General features: G+C 45.4%; 1 protein-coding gene and 1 long non-coding RNA gene across 4 annotated transcripts in view; one reads left to right on the top strand and one right to left on the bottom strand.

Moving 5' to 3' along the window:
• Positions 1–506: 506 nt before the first annotated feature.
• LOC126998370 (SET domain-containing protein SmydA-8-like) overlaps positions 507–23,927 on the top strand; it is a 42,099-nt gene continuing 18,678 nt past the window's right edge. Inside the window, exons 1-9 of one of the 3 annotated variants that reach the window (XM_050859908.1) lie at positions 507–525; positions 10,169–10,347; positions 11,807–11,883; positions 12,760–12,906; positions 13,666–13,812; positions 15,803–15,908; positions 21,524–21,641; positions 22,044–22,196; positions 23,749–23,927. The exon at positions 23,749–23,927 is cut by the window's right edge and continues 48 nt beyond it. In XM_050859908.1, the coding sequence (XP_050715865.1) occupies positions 10,291–10,347; positions 11,807–11,883; positions 12,760–12,906; positions 13,666–13,812; positions 15,803–15,908; positions 21,524–21,641; positions 22,044–22,196; positions 23,749–23,927 (984 nt within the window). In that variant the 5' untranslated portion in view covers positions 507–525; positions 10,169–10,290. Of the gene's footprint in view, positions 526–2,046; positions 2,203–10,168; positions 10,348–11,806; positions 11,884–12,759; positions 12,907–13,665; positions 13,813–15,802; positions 15,909–21,523; positions 21,642–22,043; positions 22,197–23,748 lie in introns of those variants that run through there. The other 2 variants (XM_050859906.1, XM_050859907.1) reach the window with 2 other exon arrangements.
• On the bottom strand, positions 23,230–23,858 carry LOC126998372 (uncharacterized). Its single transcript, XR_007752798.1, has 3 exons — positions 23,717–23,858; positions 23,476–23,529; positions 23,230–23,359 (listed from the first exon to the last, which is right to left on the bottom strand). It is a non-coding gene; the product is annotated as an uncharacterized LOC126998372 (long non-coding RNA).

The following is a 23,927-nucleotide window of genomic DNA, read 5'->3' as shown; positions in this document are numbered from 1 at the left end:
TCAGATTGCAGAAACGATGCATGGAGATGCCTAAAGAGGAGAGGACACTTTACACAGTAGCAAAAACAAGCAATTCACCAACACACCTCTACATCCAGCTTCAAGGAATATCTAAAAACACAGTCTATAAAACACTGATGATGAAAAGTGTATAATTTTTCACTAAGGTTGCGAACAAACTTAGAAAATGAGACAATGCGTAAGTACTATCCATCCAACTCTGTCACATGCATCGAAGGCGTGGACGTGGGATGCATCACAGCAATCACGAATACCCGCGTTGGAAATGAGCTACATATAGGCCCGTCCATATGAGCAGTGGGTATTTGGGGTGTTGAAGCATGGTAACGAAGAATCCTGGAAAACGATCGTATAGACTGGGGGAACTGAAGCACCATCCTTGCTCGAAAAAAAGATCAACAGTTCCGCGCCAAGCAGGACGCTGAAACTCTGCCACGCACCTCCCCGGACACTAAACAGGGCACTGGGCACTGAGAAGATCATATTGTCCCACTGCTGGGCTAGGTAAGTCAGTATGCGTGTGAACAGCCTTTTGCTTGTTACTGTGCCTCGAAACTAAAGTGTAGCATGCTCAGAGTCCCACTGAACGGGGATCCATTAGTATGTGTGGGCGATTTGTTTTAGGTGTAACAGTAAAGGGTAAAGGGCATAGCTGGGCACGATAACAGAAAACCTTATTCCCGATAACCGATAACTGATAATGAAAAACCTTAACGGCGATAACCGATATTCGTTAACAAGAGACACAAATATAGGCGATAACCGATAACCGATACCCGATATAAATCCACAATTCCGATACTAGCTAGCGATAAGTCCGATAGGCGAAAACGATACTATATTGATATTTCAGATAGAACAACATTGATGAATTCAAATTTTCATTATCTGTATTTTAGGAAACTTACAAAACCTTAAAACCACACGTTGACACGTACATATGGACGTTAATACTAGAAATGCCTGAACCGGTGTTGTGTTATTTGGCGTCCCCACCGTCAAAAATTGTTTACAAACACTGGTCTCTCGTGAACGGTGCATGCTCAGACCAGCAAGCGTAGACCTGTACAATCTCACAAAGCTTTTAAACCGTAATTAAGAGTTGCTGGAAGGCTGAATCAGACATTATAGTACCACTACCACCATCCTCGCTGTTTCTAGAACGACACACTGTACGAGTTGTATTTATATGTACAGAGTGTACGTTGTTCTAGAAACAGCGAGGATGGTGGTACTGTATGTTTGATTCAGCTTTCCAGCAACTCTTAATGTGTTGTGAGACTGAACAGGTCTACACTTAATGGTCTGAGCATGCGCAGTTCACGAGAGACCAGTGTTTGTAAACAAAAGCCCCAGCTTTTGACGATGGGACACCAAATAACACAACACCGGGTGCCTTCAGTATCATGGCATGCTCACAAACGAATATGGAATATCAAATTTGAGGCAGTGAATAATCATTTTGGGGGCAAAGTTAAATGATTTTTCTCTATGATATATTGATTTTTGAGTAGCATAAAAAAATAACCTAGTGTTTTAATTTTCATGATCTAAGTATGAAATCTCATCACCGAAGATATTTCATACCCCGAAGATTTTTCATACAACACCGGGCCACGCATGCGCAGTAGGGAGACAACGTTTTTTTCTATGAGGCGGAAAAAAAGTAGCGATTATCGCTAGTTTGGTTACAAAAGTAACGAAGATACCGATATATATTTAAATAAGTAGCGGATGGTCGATAATCCGATTTTGTTATCAGCGATAAAGTATCGCGATAACTTATCGCGATAACGCCCAGCTATGGTAAAGGGAGTGTTTAGTGATTGAATAGGTAAAGCGTGGTGCTCTGAGAGGGTTTGGAAACGTGACGAGAATGAATGAGATGCCTTTTTGAAGAGAGTTTATATGAGGGCAGGATTGAGGGAGAGGCAGTTAAGGGGAGAACACGAGTGAAATTAATTAGTAGGGTAGACGAATATTAGAGAGAGAGAGAGAGAGAGAGAGAGAGAGAGAGAGAGAGAACGGAAGGTGCCAAGAGGTGTGGTAGCGATGCCCGGCGCCAGATGGAGGGAAGGAGGAAGTGAGGGCAGGAGAGGAGTCAGTGTGGAGTGCCATGGTGCCACGCTAGGCAGGTAGACACGCGTGCCACCCTTAGCTTGGTGCCACGAGACCCTGGCGGTGAGGAGGTGGTGGTGATCGTGGTTAAGCAGCGCTGGTGGTGGTGCTAGTGGTGGTGAAGTAGTAATGGTTGTTAGTGCTAATAGTGGTGGTGGTGGTGGTGGAAGTGGGGAGGGTGGTGGTGATGATGGTGATGATAGTAGTAGTGGTGGTGAGGTGGGGGTGGTGGTGGTGATAGTGGTGGTGGTGGTGGTGACAGTGATGGTGGTGAGGTGGGAGTGGTGGTGGTGGTGATTGTGATAGTGGTGGTGGTGGTGATTGTGATAGTGGTGGTGGTGGTGGTGTTGATAGTGGTGGTGGTGGTGATTGTGATAGTGGTGGTGGTGGTGGTGTTGATAGTGGTGGTGGTGGTGTTGATAGTGGTGGTGGTGATGGTGGTGATGATCATGTGCGTTTTTTTTTTCTTGGTCAAGTGCGTGAGGAAGTGACTGTGTGTTTGACTGTGTACGTAAGGAATTCAAGCATATATACGTGTGTTTTTTTTTTGTTTCACACACACACACACACACACACACACACACACACACACACACACAGACTGGCACGCATACTTAACCACTACTGTTCTCATTAGCGGTGAAGTGCTTCTTGCGATGGTGATGATGGTGGTGGTGGTAGTGTTGGTGGTGAGGCTGATGGTGATGGTGATGAGTGTGCTGGTGATGATAATGGTGCTTAGGGTGGTGGTGCTGGTGGTGGTGATGACGGTAGTGGTGGTGGTGGTGATGGTGGTGATGAGTGTATGGGTGGAGATGATGATGCTTCTGGTGGTGGTGGTAGTGGTGATGGTGGCGGTGATGAATGTGGTGGTGATGATAGAGGTGTTAAGGGTGATGGTGGTGGTGGTGGTGAATGTGATGAATGTGTACAAATGTCACGCTTTTTTTTTACCTTTATTTCTTGAAACTGGTATTTTTTGTCATTATTATTATTATTATTATTATTATTATTATTATTATTATTATTATTATTATTATTATTATTATTATTACTATTATTATTATTATTATTATTATTATTATTATTATTATTATTATTATTATTATTATTATTATTATTATTATTATTATTATTATTATTATTATTATTATTATTATCATTATCATTATTATTATTATTATTGGCAATGGTGATAATAATAATGATATTTTTTTTCCATTAACATACTTTTATTATCACCACGTTTTTATTGTTATTCTATTTTACTATTTATTTTTATTTTTAGAGCGTTTGCAATTCAATAATCTCAAGGTCTCCCTCGGGTGGTTGTCTTTATATCTTATCGCGTTATTTTCTTTCCTTGTTCCTAACTGTCATTTATAACTTACAACTATTATCTTTTTAATTGAATGTGAGTAGAAAATATTTAAGTACTTTGGGCTGTCCTTTATCCTCGAACGTGCATACTTAATCTTGTCTTTCTTTCTTTCTATTTATCTATCTATCTATCATTCTTTTTCTTTCTTTCTATTTCTTTCTTTCTTTATTTATTTCTCCTTTCTTTCTTTTCTTTCTTTCTTTCTTTCTTTCTTTCTTTATTACAGTTTCGTCATTTTCCTTCTCCTTCATATTTATTTACGCACTGCCCACTTGACGTTTACATATCATATTGTTATTCTATTTTGTTTGCCCATCTATTCCGTGTTCATGACTTCCCATCTCCCTCTTTTATCACTTTCATCTTTTTACTCTTTCTCCTGTTTTCACTCTTTCTCAACTCTTTTTTCCTGTTTGTCTGCATCCCCATCGCTTCCATCCATCTTCCTTCTTTTGGTAAATTTCTTCTGATCTTTTTCTTTCCTTTTACATTTCTCTCCAACACGAGCAATCTATCCTTCATTTCCTCTTTTCCTTTATCTGCACACATAACTTTTCCTGTCCATATCTTATCATTTTTCCACATAACTTTTCCTGTCCCATATCTTATCATTTTTCCACATAACTTTTCCTGTCCCATATCTTATCATTTTTCCACATAACTTTTCCTGTCCATATCTTATCATTTTTCCACATAACTTTTCCTGTCCCATATCTTAGCATTTTTCCACATAACTTTTCCTGTCCCATATCTTAGCATTTTTCCACATAACTTTTCCTGTCCCATATCTTATCATTTTTCCACATAACTTTTCCTGTCCATATCTTAGCATTTTTCCACATAACTTTTCCTGTCCATATCTTATCATTTTTCCACATAACTTTTCCTGTCCCATATCTTAGCATTTTTCCACATAACTTTTCCTGTCCCATATCTTATCATTTTTCCACATAACTTTTCCTGTCCATATCTTATCATTTTTCCACATAACTTTTCCTGTCCCATTTCTTAGCATTTTTCCACATAACTTTTCCTGTCCATATCTTATCATTTTTCCACATAACTTTTCCTGTCCCATATCTTAGCATTTTTCCACATAACTTTTCCTGTCCATATCTTAGCATTTTTCCACATAACTTTTCCTGTCCCATATCTTAGCATTTTTCCACATAACTTTTCCTGTCCATATCTTAGCATTTTTCCACATAACTTTTCCTGTCCCATTTCTTAGCATTTTTCCACATAACTTTTCCTGTCCCATTTCTTAGCATTTTTCCACATAACTTTTCCTGTCCCATTTCTTAGCATTTTTTCAACTAACTTTTCCTGTCCATATCTTAGCATTTTTCTCCCCTTTATTTCTTTCCTCTTCATCCTCCGTGTTTCATTCCTTCATTCATCTTCTTTTTTCTGTTCGTATCACGTTTCCTCTCATACCTCCACCTTTCTCCCCTGTTGTCCTTCCCTCTTCTTTTCCTCTACCTTTTACTCTTATTTTTCCTCCTTCCCTTTCTTCTCATTCGTCTCCCTTCCTTCACTTCTTCCCATTTCCTTTCCTGTTTTCCTTCCCATTCCTCTTCCTTGTATAACATTCACTCTCTTTTCCTCTCTTTCTCCATCCTTCCTTCATCCTCTTTCTGTCCATATCACGTTTCCCCTCTTCCACCTTCCTCTTTCTCCCTTTCCTTTCTTCATCTTCCTTCCATCCACCCTCCTTCTTTATCATCCCATAATCTAAATAGCCCTCGTTCCTCTCTTCTCTCTCTGCTCATGGCATTTTTACTTCCTCACGCCTCCTTACTCCCCCTTTTCCCTTTCTCTCCTCTATGCACCTCCTCCCCCCTGTTGCTGGTTCTCACTCGCGTGCCAAGAATAGCAGACTGCTGGTTGGCACTCCGACTCACTGACACTTCCCCACGTGGCCCTGGGCTCGAGCGGCGCCAAATTCGATTCATGGTTGATATTGCGTATGCTTTCACCTATTTTTATTTCCGTTTTCTTTTTTCACAGCTCATACTAAGGAAGATAATATTGTTCCTTTGATACACCTAGCATTCTTTCGTCTGAGTACGTGTTTTTGACAGTTTTTCTTCTTTTTCGTTGGTTAATATTCCGAGAGATGGCATAATACGGAAGACAATGATGTTCTTTTGATATTAACACCACCACATTGTTTCGTTTGAGTTCGTCTTTTTCTTCTTTTCCGTGATATAATACTCCGAGAGATGGCATAATACGGAAGACAATGATGTTCTTTTGATATTAACACCACCACATTGTTTCATTTGAGTTCGTATTTTCTTCTTTTCCGTGATATAATACTCCGAGAGATGGCATAATACGGAAGACAATGATGTTCTTTTGATATTAACACCACCACATTGTTTCATTTGAGTTCGTATTTTCTTCTTTTCCGTGATATAATACTCCGAGAGATGGCATAATACGGAAGACAATGATGTTCTTTTGATATTAACACCACCACATTGTTTCATTTGAGTTCGTATTTTCTTCTTTCCGTGATATAATACTCCGAGAGATGGCATAATACGGAAGACAATGATGTTCTTTTGATATTAACACCACCACATTGTTTCATTTGAGTTCGTATTTTCTTCTTTTCCGTGATATAATACTCCGAGAGATGGCATAATACGGAAGACAATGATGTTCTTTTGATATTAACACCACCACATTGTTTCGTTTGAGTTCCCATTTTCTTCTTTTCGTGGGGATAATTTTCCGAGAGATGACTTAATACGGAAGACGATGATGTTCTTTTGATACTAATACCACCACATTCTTTAGTTTGTCTATGTTTTTCTTCTTCTTTTGTGGAATAATACCCCGAGATATGACATTATACGCAAGACAGTGGTGTTCTTTGATACTAACACCACTGCAATCTTCCATTTGAGTCCGCTTTTTCCGCTTTTTTCATAGGCTAATACTGAAAAAAACCGACTTCCTATTTTTTTTTTTTTTTCAACAAAGGAGAGGGCTCAAGGGCAACAAAAGGAGTGTAGAAAAAAAAGCCCGCTACTCACCGCTCCCATACTAGACAAAAGTAAAGAGGGAAAAGTGGCCAAAAGAGAGGTCAATTTCGGGTGGAGAAGTGTCTTGGTTTGGTGGATGATAGGCCCATACGTCAAAAGAGGGAAAGGAGGAGACAAAAAAACGATAATATGTGAGACAGCAGAGGCCTGGAATACCGTACGCAAATGAAAAAGGAAAGCAAGGAATTCAGCCACTCGGAAGCAAAATAACAATAATAACAGAGACAGATGGAAGGAAACATGGAAACATGGAAACATGGAAACGCAGGCAACAGAAAGCCTATTGGCTCATTACGAGGTTGCCCGCTTTGGTGATTTAATCTGCTCGACAGCCTGGGGCCTGGGGAGCAGATGAAAGCACCTCGACATTGAGGAGTAGATGAAAGCACCTCGATATTGAGGAGCAGATGAAAGCAACTCAATATTCAGTTTACTCCCGACGCAGCGAAGTGACGGTCGATTCTATATTTGAAGGAGTTGATAGTATTCGCATTTACTACTTCTGAAGGAAGATTGTTCCAGTGACGGATGACTCGGTTTGAAAAGAAACTCCTTCCGATGTCTGTGTTACATCGCTTAGACTGAATGGGTAAACCGTTATTTCTAGTTCTTAGGTTGGTTTGCAATTCAAAGAAATTGGAGTAATCGACGTTATTGAATTTTTTCAGATACTTGAAGACTTGAATCATATCTCCTCGTAGGCGTCTTTTCTCTAATGTAAAGAGATTGAGTCGCTTGAGTCGTTCCTCGTACGGTTGAGCCCTTAAGGTTGGTATCATTTTCGTGGCGCGTCGCTGAATCCTTTCCAGTAAATCAATGTCCTTTCTGTAATTAGGAGACCAGAACTGTACTGCATACTCGAGGTGCGGTCTTACCATGGAATTATACAAGGATAGCATCACGTCTGGCGTTTTACACTCGAAGTTCCTCGCTATGAACCCGAGCATAGTGTTGGCTTTGTTGTATGCTTTTTACAGTGATTCGCGTGTTTCAGGTCACTGCTGATAGTGACTCAAGATCCTTTTCCTCCTGCATCGCTTGCAGAGGTCTCCCATTCATGATGTATGTGTGGTTACTATTTCTGGACCCAATGTGCATGACTTTGCATTTGTCAACATTAAAAGACATTTGCCATTTTTCCGACCATTCGATAATGTGATTGAGGTCTTTCTGAATGATTTCGCAGTCGGTCTTTGTGAGGGCCTTTCCCCCCACCTTAGTGTCATCAGCAAATTTCGATATTGTGGATTTCAGTCCTGCTTCGAGGTCGTTGATATATATGATGAAGAGAATGGGTCCCAGCACTGACCCTTGAGGCACTCCACTAGTGACTGGAAGCCAATCGGAAGGCTGTCCGTTGAGTAGTACTCGTTGTTTTCTGTCGGTGAGCCAATCTCTTATCCACGCGATCAGATTGGCTCCAATGCCCTACGAGTGCAGTTTCTTAAGGAGTCTCTCGTGCGGTACTTTGTCGAAGGCTTTCTGAAAGTCCAGGTATATAACATCACTGGGGATGTGGGCATCCCAGTTCTTATATATACCTTGGAAGAAGTCTAATAAATTCGTTAGGCAGGAGCGCTTGTTTCTGAAGCCATGCTGGGTGTCGGAGATTACATTATTGTCTTCTAGAAACTTAACAAGTTTGTCTCTAATAATCTTTTCGAGTATTTTTCCTGCCACTGATGTCAAACTTATGGGCCTGTAGTTTAATGCAACGCTTTTGTCTCCCTTTTTGAAAATTGGTGTTACGTTCGCCATCTTCCAGTCTTCCGGGACCTTTTTCAATTGAACAGACTGGTTGAATATGTTAGTGAGTGGCTGAAGTATTTGTTGTTTAAGCTCTTTTAATAACCGCGGGGACAAACCGTCAGGTCCTGTTGACTTGTTCGTGTCGAGTTTATCCAAATACTCTTTCACTTCTTGGTCGCATATTGAGTCAATTTTCAGGGTCGTGATTACCCTCGGCGGGTCAGGGTTCTCGGGCATGGTTTCGATGTTTTCGACTGTGAATACGGATGCGAAGTTACTGTTGAGGATTCTGGCCATCTGTTTACTGTCCTGAGTTGCAGCTCCAGTCTCGTCTGTCAGGGGACCAATATTGGATTTTACTTTCTTTTTCGATCTGATGTATGTGAAGAATTTTTTTGAGTTTGTCTTGATGTCACGCGCTATTTGTTTTTCGTAGTTGCGTTTACTACTGCGAATAAGGGTGCGACAAGCTCTGAGGCTGTTGTGGTACTGAGAACGGGCTTCGGCCGTGTCATTCTCTTTCATTAGGTTATAATTCCTTTTTTTTAAGTTTACCGCCCTTTTTATTTCTCTGGTCATCCACGGTGGATCTACGGCACCATTTACTCGCCTGGGTTTCGTCGGCACTGTAGCCTTTTCTACTCCCAAAAGCTTATCTTTGAAGTTGTTCCACACGTTGTCGATTGTATTGTCGGTTAGGTGAAGTTGGTCCCAGGTCGCAGAGGAAGCAGCTCACGGGCTAGGTTGAAATTTGCTTTTTGTAGTCGGGTATCACTGACGGATTGTCTACGAGTTTGTGACTTATGTTGACATTGAAACGGATTAAGGGGTGATCGCAACCGTTAATTTTTCACCAACTTCACAGTCGCGAATGAGTTACTAATACCAGATCCAGCAGATTGTTTTCTCTTGTTGGTTGAGTTACAACTTGAGTGAGGAACGAATCCTCCACCATTTCTATAAGCCTGTTACCCTCTTGATCTCCAGTCAATTGTCCCCAGTCAATGTTAGGGCAATTAAAGTCCCCAATTATTATTGCTTCTTTACTTTGTGTTAAAGAGTGAAGCTCTTCGTACAGGGCAGTGTCATCGGCTGCCTGTTGTTTTGGAGGCCTGTATACGGTCGCAAGTGTTAGTTTCTTATTATTCGCAGTTATTTCCACATAGACGGAGTCGTAATTCTCTGCGTCCTGTTTGTCTATTTTTATGGCAGGGAGCGTACTTTTTACGTAGCAAATTACTCCTCCTCCTTTCTTGTGCATTCGATTTTTTTGGAAGTTTTCGTACCCGGGAAATGACAGTTCAGATACTAGATGTGCAGAGTTGGCCCAAGTCTCTGTGATGGCTACCACATCTGGTTTCTCAGTTGCAATATACGCCCTAATTTCGTCCTTTTTGGGTAATAGACTGCGTGCATTTGTGTACAAAATGGAAATGTGACTACTGGTTTGGCCGCGTCGTGTTGAATGAGTTCGCTTGTCGGAGGCGTCGTTGGTTACACAGTTTCTTGCAAGCCGCATCGACGCTACGGTTCGGTTGATCAAGGGTTGCCTTTGCCTTGCCCTCGCCTCCAGTTTTTTGAATAGCTTTTCGAGAAGCTTTCAAGGGGATAGGGATAGGAGAGGGAAAAGTAAAAGGGAAGAAGGGTAAAGGAATATGTACAGAGGGAGAGAATGGAAAAGGATAAAACAGGTAAGGAAATGTGAGGAAGTGAAGGAAGGGACTGACGTAATTATACAAATCAAAAGAAAAGCAAGAGAGACAGTCAAAAGGATATTAAAACAAAACAAAAGAGGCTTGATATACGGAAGACAGTTACAGCACCCATCATATTGTTATTGCAGAGAGAGGAAGGACATCATACACAACGAAGGAGAGGGAGAGAAAGAAAACGGCGTGGTAAGAGGGGAACTGAAGGAGATCATAGAAGAGGAAGAGAGGATCAACTCCCACTAAAACCGTAACCATGGCGGAGGACCCTTACCATGTAGACGTGATGTACGACTGGTTCAAGTACAGTATGGTGAGTAGTAGTAGTAGGAGTAGTAGTAGTAGTAGTAGTAGTAGTAGTGTATGTGATGTTGAGGTTATCATGATAGAAAGTTTTAATCACTCATTTGATGCTAAAATGTTTGGTAATACTGCCATAAAATTGTTCCCATTCCTTTGTTTTGTTGTTTATTGTTGGTTTAAGTTGTTTATTGACGGGAAATGGAGGTTATATAACTTGATTTTCTTTGACCTTCCCTCTTTCTTTCTTCCCACTCCCTCCTTCCTTCACTTTTTCCCATTTACTTTCCTGTTTTCCTTCCTTTTCCATTTCCTAACTTTTACTTTTATTTTCCTCTTTCCCTTTCTTCCCATTCGTCTCCCTTCCTCCACTTCTTCCTATTTCTCTTCCTGTTTTCCTTCTTTCTTCTTTTCCTCTACCTATATAACCTTTCCCCTTATTTTCCTCTTTCCCTTTCTTCCCATTCGTCTCCCTTCCTTCACTTCTTCCTATTTCTCTTCCTGTTTTCTTTCTTTCTTCTTTTCCTCTACCTATATAACATTTTTCCATATTTTCCTCTCTCCCTTCCCTCCCATTCATCTCCCTTCCTTCACTTCCTCACACTTCCTTTCCTGTTTTATCCTTTTCCATTCTCTCCCTCTGTACATTTTCCTTTACCCTTTTTCCCTTTTCCTTTTCCTTCTCTTATCCCTCTCTATTACTCCTCATTTTCCTTTTCCTTCTCTTCCCTCCATCTACATATTCATTCCTTCGTCTTTATCTTCCTGTTTTTTTCCCTCTTCTTTTTCCTCCCCTTTGTTTTTCCTCTCCATCTTTCTTTTCTTCTTTTCCTATCTGCATTTTTTTTATTTCCTTTCCCGTATCTTATCTTTTCTCTCCTCCTTTCTCTCCCCTCTCCTCTCTAACCCTGTATCCTCTTTTTCCCTCTCTTTTCCTTCTTCTTTTTCCTCCGCTTTGTTCTTGTTTTTTCCTCTTCATCTTTCTTTTTTCTTTTCTCATCTACATTTTTTATTCCCTCCTCTTTCTTACCATTTTCCTCCCCCTTTCTGTCCCCCTTTTCTCTCTTTCCCTATATATATATATCCTCTTTTTCTCCTTTTCTTCCCTTCGGTTTTTTCCTTATTTTTTCGTCTCCTTCCCTCTCTCTCTCTTCCTATTTCTTTCTTTCTTATTTTTCATTTCTTCCTTGTTTCCTCCCTTCCTTTCTTCCCTCTTTTCTCTCTTTTCTTCTTTCTTTTATTACTTTCATCCTTTCCTACCTATCTATCTACCTACCTATCGACCGACCTACCTTTCTCCCTACCTACCTTCCTTCTTTTCTTCCTTTCCTTCTTTTCTTCCTTTCCTTCCTTCCTTCCTTCGTTTCTTCCTACCTACTTTCTTACTACCTTCCCACATACCTACCTACATTCCTTGCTATCTTCTTTTCCTTCCTTCCTTCCTTCCTTCCTCCCCCCCGCCCCCCCCACAGACCAAGGCGCCCCCTCACATCATAGATCAGAAGGAATCGAGGAAGTGGAATATTGAATACGTGGAACCCTATGGCAGGTGTGTGTGTGCGTGTGTGTGTGTGTTTTAGAGATGAATATATAGTACTTGTGTTTGTTTCGTCTTTTTATTGCTATTTTTTCTCATTATTCATTTTCATCTTTTTCACAGTTTTTCATTTTTTTATCGTTTGTTATTTCTTTCATCACTACTTTTATCTCTTTTATCCATATCACTATTTCCTATGCTTTACCTTTTTTCCTTCCTCTCCTCCTTCCCTTCCATCATTCCTCCTCCTTCCCTTCACAACATTCCCATCACCCTTTTCCCTCCTGCCATATAATATTCCCATCACACTTATTTTACCTTTTTCACACCTGTCTACCCCTTCTATCAACCTTCACCTGCTTCTTCTCATCCTCCCATCTCACCCCTTCCCTGTCTGTCATCCTAATCACTTCTTTCCTTCATCTTCCCATTCCTTTTCTACATCTCTACTTCACATCACACCTTCACACCCCCATCTCTCTTCCTCAGTCAGCCCTTCCCCTTCTCTTATCCATCATCACGCTTTATTCCCTTTTCATCTTTATTTTATCTCCTTTCCCCTTTTCCCTTCTTTTTCATTCCCTGCGTGTTTTATCTTCCTTTTTTCCTTCTCCTTATCTATATTTTCATTCTCTTTCCTTCTCCCTTCCCCTTCTTTTATCCATTATCACGCTTCATTCCCTCTTCATCTTTATTTTATCTCCCTTCCACTTTTCCCCACTCCTTTTTCTTTTCCTACGTGTTTTATCTTCCTTTTTTCCTTCTCCTTATCTATATTTTCATTCTCTTTCCTTCTCCCTTTCTTTCTCCCTTTTCTTCCTTTTCTTCACGCTTATCCTTTCCCATCACTTCTCCCCATCACCTCACCTGTCCCTCTTCCCATCCCAGGTGCACCATCGCCACGCGGGACATCGCTGAGGGGGAGGTCATCTTCGTGGACCACCCCATCGTGACGGGGCCCAAGCAGACCACGGACCTCATCTGCCTCAGCTGCTACAGACAACTCGACTCCTGGGACGCCTGCCAATGCTCCAAGTAAGGGTGGAAAGGAGGGAGGGCGGGAAAGGGAGGGATTGAAAGAGGGTAGAAGGGAGGAAGAGAGGGAGGGAGGCTAGAGAAGGAGGGGTGATAGAACAGAAGAATAAAGAGAGGAACGGAAGGATGTGAAAAAGATAGATTGGAGGGATTAAAGAAGTAAGAATGGGATGAAGGGGGAGGAAGCAGGAATGAGTGGATGGTAGGATAAAAAATGGGGAATGGGAGGCATGAATGAGGAGGGGAAAGAGGGAGAAATGGTTAAAGAGACAATGGAGGGTATGCCAACAGGGATGACAGAGGGATGGACAGATGGAAGAGGGAAAGGAAGTGAGAGAGGGTGGATGCCGTTGAAGGAGAGAAGAGAAATAGGGAGGGTGAGAAAGAAGGATAGAAAGAGGTATGGGTGGATGGATGAGAGGGAAGGAATGAGAGAGAGAGAGAGTTGATAGGTTTGAGGGAGGATAGGACAGAAAAAACAAAGGGTGGTGCAGAGTGACTGAAAGAGGGAGGGGCGAACGGGGGCTGGAAAGAATGAAAGAGGAAGGATGGATGAATGGAAGTATATGCACAATTGTGGTGGAGGGCTAATGGATCTTGCAGCCTTTAAATCTAGCAGGCGTGAGGTGGCGATAGTGAAGTAGTGTCCAAGGTAGCGGCAAATATTTATTAAACTGTCTACCTTTCCCTTCGCAAGATACTTATTAACCTGTCTACCTTTCCCTTCGCATTTCCCTGATTTGTCCTTTCCCTCGGCAGGTGTGGGTGGCCGCTGTGCTCCAAGGAGTGCGAGACGCGAGGCCACCACCCCCTCGAATGCCGTGTGTTCGCGGCGGCGGGGTACAAGCCGAAGAAGAGCGACTTTAGCGAGGATATATTCATGTACGAGTTTATGCTGCCTCTCAGGTGTGTGGTGGGGGGGGGGGAGGGAGGAGGGAGGGAGGAGGAGGAGAGGGAGAAGGAGGATTAAAGGAAGTGCAGGATGAGAGGGAGAATGAAGAGCTATGTAAGGGGAAGATAGAGGGATAGAGAAAAAGAGAGGGGATGAGGTGAGGGAAGTAGGATGGAAGGAAGGAATAGAAAGGAGGAGGAAGAAAGGGAGGGTGAAGAAGTGTAAGGGGAATATATGTGTGTATGGAAGAGAGCAGAGGTGAGGAAAGTAGAAGGGAAGGGAGGAAGAGAGAGAGTGAAGAGCGGTTAATATATATGTGTTCATGTGGAGGGGGCGGAGGTGAGAGAAGCAGGAGGGAAGGGAGAAATAGGGAGGTGAAGAACAAAACGTAGAAGGGGAGGGAGGGAGGGAGGGACAGATGTAAGGAAAATCAAAGTCGGATAAGAAGATTGCGTCTGATTTGTGAGTGGTGTGTGTGGTGTGACAAGACTATGGCGATAAAGAGTTATATAAGTTGGGTTGGGTGAGGAGGTGTATTTTGAGGAAGAAGCAAGGAGGGGGATAGAGAAATTAGGAGAAAGCATTGAGTCGGGCTGAGTGAGTAGGTGTTTTGAAAAGGAGTTAGAATGAAGACTGAGTGAAAATGTGCGTGTGTCAAGTGTAAAAGAGTGGGAGGAAGATGGAATAGAGACAGGAAGGAGGAAGTATTCAGTCAGTTCGAATGAGGATCTGTTGAAAAATTGAAGAGGAAGAAAGGCTGAGTGAATGAACGTGTGTGATAAGGGAGGAGAGCGATAGAAAGGGGAGGAATATGGGATAGAAAGAAAGAAGAATAAAGGATAGTTGAGTGAGAATCTGTGTCGAAAAGAAGGAAGAATGGAGCTTAACTGAGTGAGGGTCTGTGTGTTATGACGTGTGAGAGAGAGAAGAAAGGAAGATGGAAATTCATTCTTACTCCTTTTCAAAACACCTACTCACTCAACCCAACTTTCTCCTAATTTCTATATCCTCTTCCTTGTTTCTATGCGGTTCAGTTCTGGTCACCTTACTATAAAATGGATATCAAAATGTTAGAATCTGTGCAGAGGAGGATGACTAAGATGATTCAGGGGTTGAGAAACTTGCCATACAAGAAAAGACTCAAACATTTAAACTTGCATTCTCTAGAAAGGTGAAGGGTGCGTGGAGACATGATCGAGGTTTATAAATGGATGAAGGGTTTTGATAAGGGGGATATTCATAAGGTTTTGTTGGTAAGAGAACCGGGTATACATATAGGACGCGAAGTAATGGGTTTAAACTGGATAAATTCAGATTCAACAGGGACATAGGCAAAAATTGGTTTACTAACAGAGTGGTGGATGAGTGGAATAGGCTTAGCAGTCATGTGGTGAGCGCCAGTTCAATTGGCACATTCAAAAATAGACTAGATAAATTCATGGACAGCGATATTAGGTGGGGTTAGATACACGGAAGCTTAGGTTCAAAGGAGCTGCCTTGTACAGGCCTACCGGCCTCTTGCAGACTCCTACGTTCTTATGTTCTTATGTTCTTATGGAAAAGATGAGAAAATATTGAAATAGTTTGAGTAAGGATGTGTTGCATAAAGGAGGAAGAATGAAGATTGATTGGATGAGGCAGAGAGAAAGAAAGAAGGTAAGATATATGTAGAAAGGAGTAAGTACTAATTGATTGGGTCAGGGTGTATGTGATGAGGAATGAGAGGTCAGGAAGAGGAGTCAGGTTGGTAAATCAGGACACCTCTCCTCCCGAAATTGACCTATATTTCGGCCACTCTTCTAACTCTTTATAGGAGCAGTGAGTAGCGGGCTTTTTTTCACATTTGTTACCCTTTTTTATGCCCTTGAACTGACTCCTCTGCTGTAAAAAAAAAAAAAAAAATCACTCCCTTGAATAATAGTGAGTGAATCTGTGTGAGTGAGTCGGTACTAGGTGGATGGGGGCTACGTACACCCTTACCAAACCTTCCTTCTTCCTCCTCAGATGTTTTTGCCTGAGCTCGACGGACCCCAAGAAGTGGGCGACGATGATGGCCATGGAGAGCCACAATGACCTGAGGCGCGGCACGGAGCTTTGGGAGAGGGAGCAGGTGAGGCGAGGAGGCAGAGGGGAAGGAACAGGGCGTGTGATTCCTCTCCTATAGAAGGCCTTGGTGCTGCAGGTCGAGTGGAGGGTGGAGTAGCGACTGAAGGAGGAGGAGGAGGAGGGGATTATTGAGGGAGGGAGATTGAAGAGAAGGGAGAGGGAGAAGAGTGGATTGTAGAAGGTGGGAAGGAGGGTGAAATGATAGGAAGAGGGGAAGAGGGGAGAGGGGGATAGGATTGGAGGAGAAGGGATTAGAAGGAAGAGGGAGAAGAAGAGATGAAGAAGGTGGGGAAGGAGAGATGGAATGGAAGGGAAAGAGGAGGAGAGGGGGAGAGGGGGAAGAGGGAGGGAAGGAGAGGGAGGGACTGACAGAGTGAGGAGGAGGATTAAAGTGAGAAGAGGAGAAAGATGATTAATGGTGTGGTTGAGGGGAGGAATGATAGGAAAGAAGGAGAGAGGGGTTGGCAGGTGAGGAGGAGAGATTAGTAGGAAGGAGAAGAGTGGATTGAGGAGAGTGTGGATTTGAGGAGGTGGAATGGAGGAGGTGGAGGGCATGCATAAGATGGAGAGAGAATCAGGGAAGGATGGTGAAGAAAAGGGCGTGAGAGAAGAGGGTAGAGAGATGAGGCTGAGGGTGAGAGAGGAGAAGGAGAATGAGGAAAAAGGTACTATAAGGAATGAGAAAGAGGAGGAAAGGAAGAGGAGAGGAAAGAGAGGAGGTAGGAAAAGGGTAAAAGGGTGAGGAAGAGAAGGGAAAAGGGCAGAGTAGGAGGAGATTATGAAGGGACAGGAGAAAAGGAGAGGAAAGAGAGGAGGTAGGAAAAGGGTAAAGGGGTGAGGAAGAGAAGGGAAAAGGGCAGAGAAGGAGGAGGTTATGAAGATACAAAGGAGAAAAGGAGAGGAAAGAGAGGAGGCAGGAAAAGGGGGATAAAGGGTGATGAAACGAGGGGAAAAGGTAGGATGAGAAGGTGATGGAGATTAGGAGAAGAAAACAAGAGGGTAAGAGGGAGGAGAGGAGAGTAGAAAAAGAGTTACTGAACGAGGAAGAGAAGGAAAAAAAGGGAGAGTAGGAGGTCATGAAGGTAAGGAGAAAAGGAGAGGGTAAGTGGAAAGAAAGGAAGTTAAAAAAAAAGGTTGGATGGGTGGGGAAAGGAAAAGGAAAGTGATTATATGGGGAAAAGAGGAGAGAGAAAAAAGAGTTTCAGGATGAGGAAGAGATAGGAGAGAAAAAGAGACCGAGTTACCTCCCACCTTCCCTTTTCTCTCCCTCTCTCCGTAAATGGAAAGAAAGAAAGTAAAAAAGAAAAAGGTTGGATGGATGAGGAAAGGAAAAGGAAAGTGATTATATGGGGAAGAGAGGAGAGAGAAAAAAAGAGTTTCAGGACGAGGAAAAGAGAGCAGAGAAAAAGAGTGAGTTACCTTCCACCTTTCCTTTTCTCTCCCTCCCTCAGTGTTATTCTCTCCCTCCCTCCGTGTTACTCTCTCCCTCCCTCCGTGTTACTCTCTCCTCCTCCTCTCTCTCCTCCCTCCGTGTTACTCTCCCTCCTCCGTGTTACTCTCTCCCTCCCTCCGTGTTACTCTTCCTCCCTCCGTGTTACTCTCCCTCCTCCGTGTTACTCTCTCCTCCCTCCGTGTTACTCTCCCTCCTCCCTCTCCTCTCCCTCTCTCCTCCCTCCACTCTCCTCCCTCCGTGTTACTCTCTCCCTCCCTCCGTGTTACTCTCTCCCTCCCTCCGTGTTATTCTCCCCCTCCCTCCAAGTGTTCTCTCTCCCTCCTCCGTGTTACTCTCCCTCCCTCCGTGTTACTCTCTCCTCCCTCCGTGTTCTCTCCCTCCCTCCGTGTTACTCTCTCCTCCCTCCGTGTTACTCTCTCCTCCCTCCGTGTTACTCTCTCCCTCCTCCAGTAACTCTCTCCTCCCTCCGTGTTACTCTCTCCTCCTCCGTGTTACTCTCTCCCTCCCTCCGAGTTACTCTCTCCCTCCCTCCGTGTTACTCTCTTCCTCCCTCCGTGTTACTCTCTCCTCCTCCTCCGTGTTACTCTCTCCCTCCTCCGTGTTACTCTCTCCTCCCTCCGTGTAACTCTCTCCCTCCTCCGTGTTACTCTCCCTCCCTCCGTGTTACTCTCTCCCTCCCTCCGTATTACTCTCCTCCCTCCGTGTTACTCTCCCTCCCTCCGTGTTACTCTCTCTCCTCCTCCGTGTTACTCTCCTCCCTCCATTTCTCTCTCCTCCCTCCGTGTTACTCTCTCCCTCTCTCCCTCCCTCCGTGTTACTCTCTCCCTCCCTCCGAGTAACTCTCCCTCCCTCCGTGTTACTCTCTCCTCCCTCCGTGTTACTCTCTCCTCCCTCCGTATTACTCTCCCTCCCTCCGTGTTACTCTCTCCTCCCTCCGTGTTACTCTCTCCTCCTCCGTATTACTCTCCCTCCCTCCGTGTACTCTCTCCTCCCTCCGTGTTACTCTCTCCCTCCTCCGTGTTACTCTCTCCTCCCTCCGTATTACTCTCTCCTCCCTCCGTGTTACTCTCTCCTCCTCCGTGTTACTCTCTCCTCCCTCCGTGTACTCTCTCCCTCCCTCCGTACTCTCTCCTCCTCCGTGTTACTCTCTCACTCCCTCCGTATTACTCTCTCCCTCCCTCCGTATTACTCTCTCCCTCCCTCCGTGTTACTCTCTCCTCCTCCGTATTACTCTCTCCCTCCGTGTTACTCTCTCCCTCCCTCCGTGTTACTCTCTCCCTCCCTCCGTGTTACTCTCTCTCCTCCCTCCGTGTACTCTCTCCCTCCTCCGTGTCTCTCTCCCTCCCTCCGTGTTACTCTCCCTCCCTCCGTGTTACTCTCTCCTCCTCCTCCGTGTTACTCTCTCCTCCCTCCGTATTACTCTCACTACCTCCGTGTTACTCTCTCCCTCCCTCCGTGTTACTCTCTCCCTCCCTCCGTGTTACTCTCTCCCTTCCTCCGTGTTACTCTCTCCCTCCTCCGTGTTACTCTCTCTCCTCCCTCCGTGTTACTCTCTCCCTCCGTGTTACTCTCTCCCTCCTCCGTGTTACTCTCTCCTCCCTCCGTGTTACTCTCCCTCCCTCCGTGTTACTCTCTCTCCTCCTCCGTGTTACTCTCCCTCCTCCGTGTTACTCTCTCCTCCCTCCGTGTATTACCTCTCCTCCTCCTTGTTACTCTCTCCCTCCCTCCGAGTAACTCTCTCCCTACCTCCGTGTTACTCTCCCTCCCTCCGTTACTCTCTCCTCCCTCCGTGTTACTCTCTCCCTCCCTCCGTGCTCTCTCCTCCCTCCGTGTTACTCTCTCCTCCCTCCGTGTTACTCTCTCCTCCCTCCGTGTAACTCTCTCCTCCCTCCGTGTTACTCTCCCTCCCTCCGTGTTACTCTCTCTCCTCCTCCGTGTTATTCTCTCCCTCCCTCCGTGTTACTCTCTCCTCCCTCCGTGTTACTCTCTCCTCCTCCGTGTTACTCTCTCCTCCCTCCGTGTTACTCTCTCCTCCCTCCGTGTTACTCTCTCCCTCCCTCCGTGTTACTCTCTCCTCCCTCCGTATTACTCTCCTCCTCCGTGTTACTCTCTCCCGACCTCCGTAGTACTCTCTCCCTCCCTCCGTGTTACTCTCTCCCTCCCTCCGTATTACTCTCTCCCTCCCTCCGTTTTACTCTCTCCCTCCCTCCGTTTTACTCTCTCCCTCCCTCCGTGTTACTCTCTCCCTCCCTCCGTGTTACTCTCCCTCCCTCCGTGTTACTCTCTCTCTCCCTCCGTGTTACTCTCTCCTCCCTCCGTGTTACTCTCTCCTCCCTCCGTGTAACTCTCTCCCTCCTCCGTGTTACTCTCCCTCCTCCGTGTTACTCTCTCCTCCCTCCCCTCCGTGTTACTCTCTCCTCCTCCGTATTACTCTCTCCTCCCTCCGTGTTACTCTCCCTCCCTCCGTGTTACTCTCTCCTCTCCTCCCTCCGTGTTACTCTCTCCTCCCTCCGTGTTACTCTCTCCCTCCCTACGTGTTACTCTCTCCCTACCTCCGTGTTACTCTCTCCCTACCTCCGTGTCTCCTCCCTCCGTGTTACTCTCCTCCCTCCGTGCTCTCTCCCTCCTCCGTGTTACTCTCTCCTCCCTCCGTGTTACTCTCTCCTCCCTCCGTGTTACTCTCCCTCCCTCCGTATTACTCTCTCCCTCCCTCCGTGTTACTCTCTCCTCCTCCGTGTTACTCTCCCTCCCTCCGTGTTACTCTCTCCTCCTCCGTGTTCTCTCTCCTCCTCCGTGTTATTCTCTCCCTCCCTCCGTGTTACTCTCTCCCTCCCTCCGTGTTATTCTCTCCCTCCCTCCGTGTTACTCTCTTCCTCCCTCCGTGTTATTCTCTCCCTCCCTCCGTGTTACTCTCTCCCTCCCTCCGTGTTACTCTCAACCTCCCACCGTGTAACTCTCTCCCTCCCTCCGTGTTACTCTCTCCCTCCCTCCGTGTTACTCTCTCCCTCCCTCCGTGTTACTCTCTCCCTCCCTCCGTATTACTCTCTCCTCCTCCGTGTTACTCTCTCCTCCCTCCGTGTTACTCTCTCCCTCCCTCCGTGTTACTCTCCCTCCCTCCGTGTTACTCTCCTCCCTCCGTGTTACTCTCTCCTCCCTCCGTGTTACTCTCTCTCCTCCTCCGTGTTACTCTCTCCCACTCCTCCGTGTTACTCTCTCCTCCCTCCGTGTTACTCTCTCCCTCCCTCCGTGTTACTCTCTCCCTCCTCCGTGTTACTCTCTCTCCTCCCTCCGTGTAACTCTCTCCTCCCTCCGTGTACTCTCCTCCTCCTCCGTGTTACTCTCTCCCTCCCTCCGTGTTACTCTCTCTCCCTCCCTCCGTGTTACTCTCTCCCTCCTCCGTGTTCTCTCCTCCCTCCGTGTTACTCTCTCCCTCCTCCGTGTTACTCTCCCTCCCTCCGTGTTACTCTCCTCCCTCCGTGTTACTCTCTCCCTCCCTCCGTGTTACTCTCTCCCTCCCTCCGTGTTACTCTCTCCCTCCCTCCGTGTTACTCTCTCCCTCCCTCCGTGTTACTCTCTCCCTCCCTCCGTGTTACTCTCTCCCTCCCTCCGTGTTACTCTCTCCCTCCCTCCGTGTTACTCTCTCCTCCTCCGTGTTACTCTCTCCTCCCTCCGTGTTACTCTCTCCTCCTCCGTGTTACTCTCTCCTCCCTCCGTGTTACTCTCCTCCCTCCGTGTTACTCTCTCCTCCCTCCTCCGTGTTACTCTCTCCCTCCCTCCGTGTTACTCTCTCCTCCCTCCGTGTTACTCTCTCCCTCCTCCGTGTTACTCTCTCCTCCCTCCGTGTTACTCTCCTCCCTCCTCCGTGTTACTCTCTCCTCCCTCCGTGTTACTCTCTCCTCCCTCCGTGTTACTCTCCTCCCTCCGTGTTACTCTCTCCCTCCCTCCGTATTACTCTCTCCCTCCCTCCGTTTTACTCTCTCCCTCCGTGTTACTCTCTCCCTCCCTCCGTGTTACTCTCTCCCTCCCTCCGTATTACTCTCTCCCTCCCTCCGTGTTACTCTCTCCCTCCCTCCGTGTTACTCTCTCCCTCCCTCCGTGTTACTCTCTCCCTCCCTCCGTGTTACTCTCTCCCTCCCTCCGTGTAACTCTCTCCCTCCCTTCTCCAGTTAAACGTTGTGGACTACCTTCGCGGCAAACTGAAGCTGAAGGCAGACGAAGAACTCCTACACTCCATCACCGGGATTCTGGACGTCAACTGTCATGAAGTTCGCAGCAACATACCTGGTGAGTGCGTGTGTGTGCGTGCGTGAGGGAGTGCGTGTGTGTGTGTGAGGGGGTACAGAGCGGGAGGAAGAGTGCGTGAGGATTTGGATGTGCAGGCAAAGGTGAGGAGTTGATAAGGGAGAGAGAGGAGGGAGAGAGAAAGAAGCATAGCGCATGTGTTTGAGTGGTTGAAAAGAGAGGAAAGCGACGAAGAAAAGTAGAATAATTGTAGGTAATAAAATATACAGGCAGAGAAACTTCCCATTCATTTAGCCTTTACTAACATTTTTCTCCGTTCCTACAATCCACCACTCCCTCCCTCACTCGAATCCACCACTCCCCACCTCACCCCAATTCAACACTCCCTCCCTCACCCCAATTCAACACTCCCTCCCTCCTCATCCACATTCTCCCCAACTGCAGGCACCAAGGAGCAGTACTTCATCCGCGGCGTGTACCCCCTCTGCGCCATGATGTCCCACTTCTGCCGCAACAACACGCACCACACGCTGATGGACGACATGACCATGGTGGTGATCGCCTCCACGCCCATCAAGAAGGGCGAGCAGATCACAGGTGAGAAGACAGGTGTATGAGGGGAGGGGGCTGACTTTTTTTTTTAATATAGACTCAGGTAAGAAGACAGGTGTAGGTTCTGACTTTTTTTTCTTTTTTTATTCTTTTTCTTTTTGCATCCAGATCACAGGTGAGAAGGCAGGTGTATGAGGGGAGAGGGCTGACTTTTTTTTAATATAGACTCTCAGGTAAGAAGACAGGTGTAGGTTCTGACTGTTTTTTTTTTTTTTTTGCATGCAGATCGCAGGTAAGAGGACAGGTGTATGGGCTGAGTGATTTTCATCTTTTTTTTCTTATTTTTTCCCACACATTTTTTTCTCTCTCACGTTCAGTTACATATTTTTCTATTCTCAACTTGCCTGAACTATATAAAGAAGATACGAATATAGATAGATGAGGATAAAACAATGAAGATAGGTAAGAATATGGTTTAAGAAAAGGGAGAAAAGCGTGATCTACTCATTATCCATCGTTTTCTCTGCATTTGTCTATCTCTAGCTGTATCGTCGTCCCCTCATCCACATATCAGCATCCACTCATCCATCTCAAGTTCAAGCTTCATCCTCGTCCTCCTCCACCCACCACACAACTACCTTCACCCACATCCTTTTTCTCTCTTTTACTTTCTCACCCTCATCCACTCATTCAGCATCTTCTTCTATTGACTTCTTTATCTCATCTATTTCATCATCTCTTCCCCTATCATCAGCAGCTTCTTCTTCCCCCACTCATCTCCCTTCCTTCCTTCACTGCGTCCTACATCCATTCCTGTTTTCTTTATCTCTTCTCTCCTTTTATTCTTCTTCCTTCACCCTCTTCCCCTTTTAAATTTCCTTCATCCTCTCCTTTATTTTCACACTCAGCCTTTCCCTCACCCTCATCCACCCATCATTCTTTCCTTTCACTCCTTTATCACACACATTTATCCACATTCTCTCCATTGCATGTCATTTATTCATCAATCTCAACCACTAACCTCAACTTCTTCTTCACCCCAACACAGCCACCCACAGTCACCCACGCCCACATTCATATACAACCTCTCATCTCTTTCAAACCCAATCCACCCACCCATCTTCATCCATTCATCCATTTCAGCACTTAACCTCAACTTTTCTTCTTCCTCCCCAACACAGCCACCCACACCCACATCCATATACAACCTCTTATTTCTTACAAACCTTAACCACCCCCTTCATCCATTCATCCATTTCAGCCCTTGACCTCAACCTCTTCTTCACCCACAACACAGCCACCCACACCCACATCCATATACAACCTCTTATCTCTTACAAACCTTAACCACCCACCTTCATCCATTTCAGCCCTTAACCTCAACTTTTCTTCTTCCCCCCCCAACACAGCCACCTACACCCACATCCATATACAACCTCTTATCTCTTACAAACCCTAACGACCCACCCAGCTTCATCCATTCATCCATTTCAACCCTTAACCTCAACTTTTCTTCTTCCTCCCCAACACAGTCACCCACACCCACATCCATTTCAGCCCTTAACCTCAACTTTTCTTCCCCTCCCCCCCAACACAGCCACCTACACACACATACTCTCCGCCACCACCGAGCGCCGCAAACACCTCCGCTACGGGAAGTTCTTCGACTGTGCGTGTGCCCGGTGCAGCGACCCCACCGAGCTCGGGACTTACTTCGGGGCCCTCAAGTGCTCGCAGCCCGGATGTGGCGGCTCCATCCTGTGCACCGACCCGCTG

The sequence above is a fragment of the Eriocheir sinensis genome, chromosome 14, assembly GCF_024679095.1.
Source record: "Eriocheir sinensis breed Jianghai 21 chromosome 14, ASM2467909v1, whole genome shotgun sequence".
Classification (NCBI taxonomy): Eukaryota; Metazoa; Arthropoda; class Malacostraca; order Decapoda; family Varunidae; genus Eriocheir; species Eriocheir sinensis.
The sequence above is the reverse complement of the archived record's forward strand: the minus strand, read 5'-3'. Positions and strand labels throughout refer to the sequence as shown.